Below are 5,592 nucleotides of genomic sequence, written 5' to 3'. Positions count from 1 at the left end.
GATTTTTTAGAAACATGAAATAAAATATATCTATGAAGGGCCGTAGCTAACTCATTTTGGCTGGAGGTACAATCTCAGGCGCTGTTAATGTTTGCATTCTGGGCGGCAGACCGATGGCAGTTCGCCGTTTGTTCCGGTGCGTACGTAGTATGTACATAGCTTATAATACCGAGGCCTGGTTATCTATCAACCCTTGCTGTTAGTCTAAGGGTGTGTGGGGTGGGTCGGTGTCAGAAAGCCGCCGTGAACTAACACTGGTCACTAGAATACTAGGTGATGTGACTTACGCGTACCAGGTCTGGCGATGGAGACCAAGGACTCTGGCCTTTTTTTTATCAAAGCGTAAACGAAAATAATCGATATATATATACTGGTAAATGTAGCACACCCCGCCAATAGGCTGTATCCAGAAGTTATCACACCCGCTCCCTGCTTGCCGCTTTCCAATTCGCGTATATTTTCTGAAAAAAAACGAGAATATACTTGCAATGTTTGCGACGAACAAAATCCAAATGTCCGAATCGGTTTGCACGCGTGTCTTAAAAAATGTATGTCACGTCCCTCAGTCCACTCACCACACTGTTATCAAGAGCTCATAATAGAGATATCTCTATTATGAGCTCTTGCTGTTATGTAATTGGCACATATATACCTTCACCACAGTCTCGGGCGCCATTCTAATGAGTTAAACATTCAATGAGACATTCTCAGTGTGCATGCCTGCTATGTAAGCCACTCTGACTCTTATTGCGTAGCACATAATGAATCTGACAAGTAAGCAGACGACCAAGGTTTCGAAAATAATTATCCAAATTGGGGGTGAAATTCTTGTTCCTCATCATAGATGGTTGCTATAGTTATATAGTAATAATAGTAGCGTTTCATCATTTGTAGACATCACATCACATAGCTGTATCACTGCCATTGCACCACTGCATTATGTATGTATAAATTGTTTTAATTCAATTAATGTCATGATAATGATGATGATGCTGATGCTGATGATGATGATGATGATGATGATGATAATTATAACAATAATAATAATAATAATAAAAACACATTTATTGTTCTTAAAATGCTGCACATAAGCAGTAGTAAAAGTACAATTAGTCTCGTACATGATAACAACTAGTGCTATTAGGGAAATATATTACGTATATAGCTATTACTCTCACAATTCCACCTGAGAAAACAATTTTTACTCTACATTTCCATTCTATAATAGAAACGCATACGAGCACACATGTGACCTAGTGTTGCAAAACACTACAATTTTGACTCAGGGGTTAAACAATATGTTACAGAACTACTGCACTGAACATTTTGACACTTTTTCACAATGAGTAACAGTGGTACAAGAGTTATCGAATTAGAACTGATACTATAGAGGCAATAGAATCTGTAACCAAAGCAATAATTAAGTAAGAATAGGAATAATGTTGAGTTATGCCATTCCATATACATGTCAAGGATCCCAAATTTTACAACGCACAACAGGTGGCGCTGGTAGCTTACCAAAAAAACAACACTTCATGGGGAAAACTAGATAGAATGTTGGTGATATAATAGATATACACCTTTTCTGACATTACATTAGTCTACAACAATTTAGTATAGTACATCAACATTTCAAATAACACCACTTTATTATATATGAAAAATTATTAAAAAACTGTCACTATGCCATTTTTCCCAAAACGATTGAGACAATTATGTTTTGTTACTCACAGGTCTGAAATAATAACAATTCAAATATAACATAGCATACTTTCTAATAGCATTTTTTACCACATACAGAATATAATTAGGAGAATTGTTTCTTTTTTTATGTGGCAAAAACATTGCAGCATTAGCGATTGAAAAGAAATCGGCCGTGAAGGCACGAAGAACTAAATTTCCTTATCCAGTTTATCACTAACCCTATAGCTCAGTGCTGTTAAGTGATAAGCTCATTGAAGCCAATTTGCCTATGTTGTAGATATGCGTCCCACAGTGACAGTCCAGGCCTCCACTACACACATCGGAGTAGTGGCAGTGGATCTGTGTCCTGTAGTGACCCTCTAGGCCTCCCCATTCATGCATAGATATAATAATAAACTGCTAGCACTCCCTATGTCTCGGCTACTCATCACACAAGATGTACAACAGTTGTTAACTTCAGCATCTTCTTGCCATCCTACATTCTTCTTCTCTTGTCGTCCAATTGTCCGTGACTGGTCACCCATTCTGGCTCGCACACAACTACAAAGATATCAGAAATTACAGCATGAGCACATCACGCTTCTCTGAAGGCATTGCTTTGGTCGTGATTAGCCATCTTTGGAGAAGTTTGTTCATGTGCGGAGATACCTCCAGACTTGGCATCATCATGATTCTTGACCTCTTCGTGTTGTTGAATGTGCTTAGCCAACTCATCGTCAATGACCAAACTGATCAACTCTTCACTCGATAGAGCAGTTTTCTCAGGATATAATTTACGCTCGAGGTAAGAAACGGCCGTTTCCTTGTCAGGATTAGAAACGAACACGTATGAGATGTCATTGCCACTAACAATTCCTCTCATGAGATCATCCTTCGCTTCACTTAATATTTTTAGCATAGATCTTGCCGTGGGTTCCTCTTGCTTTCCAGCTACTCGTTTTAGCTTGGCCTCTGAAACATAAAATAATGGCATCAGTGACATGCATACCACATAGTAGTGGCATACCTCCCTTATTTACCAAAGTGTAGTTGTTAACTTCAGCATCTTCTTGCCATCCTACATTTTTCTTCTCTTGTCGTCCAATTGTCCGTGACTGGTCACCCATTCTGGCTCGCACACAACTACAAAGATATCAGAAATTACAGCATGAGCACATCACGCTTCTCTGAAGGCATTGCTTTGGTCGTGATTAGCCATCTTTGGAGAAGTTTGTTCATGTGCGGAGATACCTCCAGACTTGGCATCATCATGATTCTTGACCTCTTCGTGTTGTTGAATGTGCTTAGCCAACTCATCGTCAATGACCAAACTGATCAACTCTTCACTCGATAGAGCAGTTTTCTCAGGATATAATTTACGCTCGAGGTAAGAAACGGCCGTTTCCTTGTCAGGATTAGAAACGAACACGTATGAGATGTCATTGCCACTAACAATTCCTCTCATGAGATCATCCTTCGCTTCACTTAATATTTTTAGCATAGATCTTGCCGTGGGTTCCTCTTGCTTTCCAGCTACTCGTTTTAGCTTGGCCTCTGAAACATAAAATAATGGCATCAGTGACATGCATACCACATAGTAGTGGCATACCTCCCTTATTTACCAAAGTGTAGTGTGTGTACTTCTGTTTACAACAACACAGTCAACAGTGCGGCAGTAAATAAGTTTATGTAGCCTTGCGCAGTGCAACTTGTACCTAATCTGTCAATGTGCTCTTTGGATGGCGTAATACGATCTTGTTGTGTCTGTGGTATATCAACAAAGTTGTCCGAAAACTCGTAACTACAATCATCGTCTGTATCTGCTTCTATTCCACAAGGAAAAGTAGTCGCTGGCAACGGGGGTGACATCTTGCTCGGGTTCTTAGGATTTTTGGACTCCTGCTGCCACCTCTCGCATAATAAGAATAATATAAATAAGTGAACGTTGTTTTTTCTGTTTCGCATGGATGAACGTGGAGCGGTGGCAGTGATGAAAGCGACATGGTGAGCAGAGAAAGGTTATTACTCCAGGAAGCTTCTGATTATAATTTGCGTGTGTTTGCGTATGTTTGCAGCGGACAAGAAGTTACGGTTGTGAGTCACAGCGTGTCCTAGTTTGACGTACACCGATGCGCCAAATTGCCAACAGACACCGAACAAATTCTTAGCTCAAAACACAACTTCACAAGTCACAACAACGTGAACGCAGCTTTCCAAGCATACACCATCAATATTACTACTAGCTATTTCGATAACCTTCGCACAGTTATCTCCTGCACCGCGTTATCATGGTCGACGTCACACACTGATACAGCGCAATACCTCGCCGCCGCGACACTCGCTCTTCCGCGACGGAGCCGCGATGAGATCGGATCGCGCGCCGACGTCCAGCTAGTTTCCCGTCGCCGCGGTCATGGAAGCGAGTGAGGGCGGAGAGCCGCCGCGCGCCGGCAAGGTGCAGCGCGTCTGCGAGCAGTGGCTCGTGCACGAGGACTACGGACTCGCCTACGAGCTGCAGAGCCAGGAGTTCCGGCAGCACTACGGCCAGAACCGCGAGACGCGGCGGACGGTGTCCGACGACATCCGCGTTGCGCGCCGCGAGCAGACGACCGAGGAGGAGGAGGCGACGCGAGCGCTTATCGAGGAGCAGCTGCAGCTGCTGGAGAGGGAGGAGGAGGACGAGAGGGTCGCGTGGGCGCTGCAGGAGGAGCTTGCACGCGAGGAGGAGGGCCGGCGGCGCGCAATTGAGGACAACGATGCCGCTCTCGCTCGCCGCTTGCAGGACGACGAGCGGCGGCGGCGCCACCTGGCGGACGAGAACGAGGCGCGGACGCTGCGGCGGCGCGCGCGGCGCGAACAGCTGCGCGCCGACCTCGAGCGCGTTGCCGGCGGCGACGATCCCGACGAGCCAATCGCGCGGCCCGACGAGGCGCGCGTCGCCGTCGACGAGCCAATCGTGCGGCTGCGCGACGCCGACGAACTCAGCGAGCTGTTGGACCGCGTCGACGTGTCGTCGCCGCCTGCCGACACAGGCCCCCTCTCTTTCGAGGAGCGCGACGCGATGTTTGCGCGGCAGCTTCAGGAGCGGGAACGGCGGCGGGCGTCGCGGCGACGCCAGCACGAGGACGACGACTTTGAGATGGCGCGCGCGCTGCAGGAGAAGGAGGTGCAGAAGGCGAGACGACGCACGGAGAGGCGCGCGCAGGAACGCGCGGCGGGAGAGGCGGCCCACGACGATCCCCCGGACGATCGCGCAGCCCCGGACCGCTCCGAGCCGCACGCCGTCGACGCCCCACGGGAGCCCCACCACGCGGAACCCGTCCGGGAACCTTCCGGGAACGCGAGCCCGCGACTCAGCTCGGCAGCCGCGCTCGTCGACGCTCCATCAGGTGGCGCCCACGCGTCCCCGGAGGCGACGCTTAAGACAGGGCAGGTGAACATCGCTGCGGCGATCGACCCGACGTTCAGACGCAGCATGGAGACGGCGGAGCGCCAGAGGGTGGCGCCACCTGTGCCGCCTCCCAACTCCGGCGTGTCGGCGACGCAGGCGGACGACGCGAGCGACCAGCAGGCGAGAAACGCCGGTGCTGCCCCCTACATGCCGATGTCGGGGTCGAGACGTCCCGGGTCGCTCGAGAGGGGAGGCGCGCAATATCCGGATAACCAGAAGCAGCGTGATAGCTGCAAACAGCAATAAGGCTACGATGCGCGAGCATGCGTGTGCGTGTGCGTGTGCGTATGCGCGTGCGCACGTGTGTGCATCAGTCCATCGTATGATGTGTGTTTGTCTGTCACTCCGTCCGTCTGTCCGTTCATTCGTTCGTTCGTTGTGTGTGTGTTTGTGTCTGTGTGTGTGTGTGTGTGTGTGTGTGTGTGTGTGTGTGTGTGTGTGTGTGTGTGTGTGTGTGT

General features: G+C 48.3%; 2 protein-coding genes across 2 annotated transcripts in view; one reads left to right on the top strand and one right to left on the bottom strand.

The window, feature by feature from the left end:
* Positions 1-2,721: 2,721 nt before the first annotated feature.
* Positions 2,722-3,589, bottom strand: LOC106809380. The gene is made up of 2 exons (XM_014812445.1): positions 3,399-3,589; positions 2,722-3,237 (listed from the first exon to the last, which is right to left on the bottom strand). Exons 1-2 carry the CDS (start codon positions 3,550-3,552, stop codon positions 2,861-2,863), a joined length of 531 nt encoding a protein of 176 aa, XP_014667931.1. The 5' UTR covers positions 3,553-3,589; the 3' UTR covers positions 2,722-2,860.
* Positions 3,590-3,640: 51 nt separating this feature from the next.
* LOC106809364 overlaps positions 3,641-5,592 on the top strand; it is a 6,023-nt gene continuing 4,071 nt past the window's right edge. Inside the window, exon 1 of the mRNA XM_014812429.1 lies at positions 3,641-3,687. The gene's annotated coding sequence lies outside the window, so the exon portion shown is untranslated. The remainder of the gene's footprint in view (positions 3,688-5,592) is intronic.

This window comes from Priapulus caudatus, unplaced genomic scaffold (assembly GCF_000485595.1).
Source record: "Priapulus caudatus unplaced genomic scaffold, Priapulus_caudatus-5.0.1 Scaffold349, whole genome shotgun sequence".
In the NCBI taxonomy this organism is placed as follows: domain Eukaryota; kingdom Metazoa; phylum Priapulida; class Priapulimorpha; order Priapulimorphida; family Priapulidae; genus Priapulus; species Priapulus caudatus.
This window is presented reverse-complemented; position numbering and strand designations above follow the sequence as displayed.

Coding starts and splice junctions, on each gene's coding strand:
- LOC106809380 (XM_014812445.1), bottom strand. CDS start 3,552: ATGTCACCCCCGTTGCCAGCGACTACTTTTCCTTGTGGAATAGAAGCA. Junction 3,238..3,398: donor AGAGCACATTGACAGATTAG/GTACAAGTTGCA, acceptor TTTATGTTTCAG/AGGCCAAGCTAAAACGAGTA.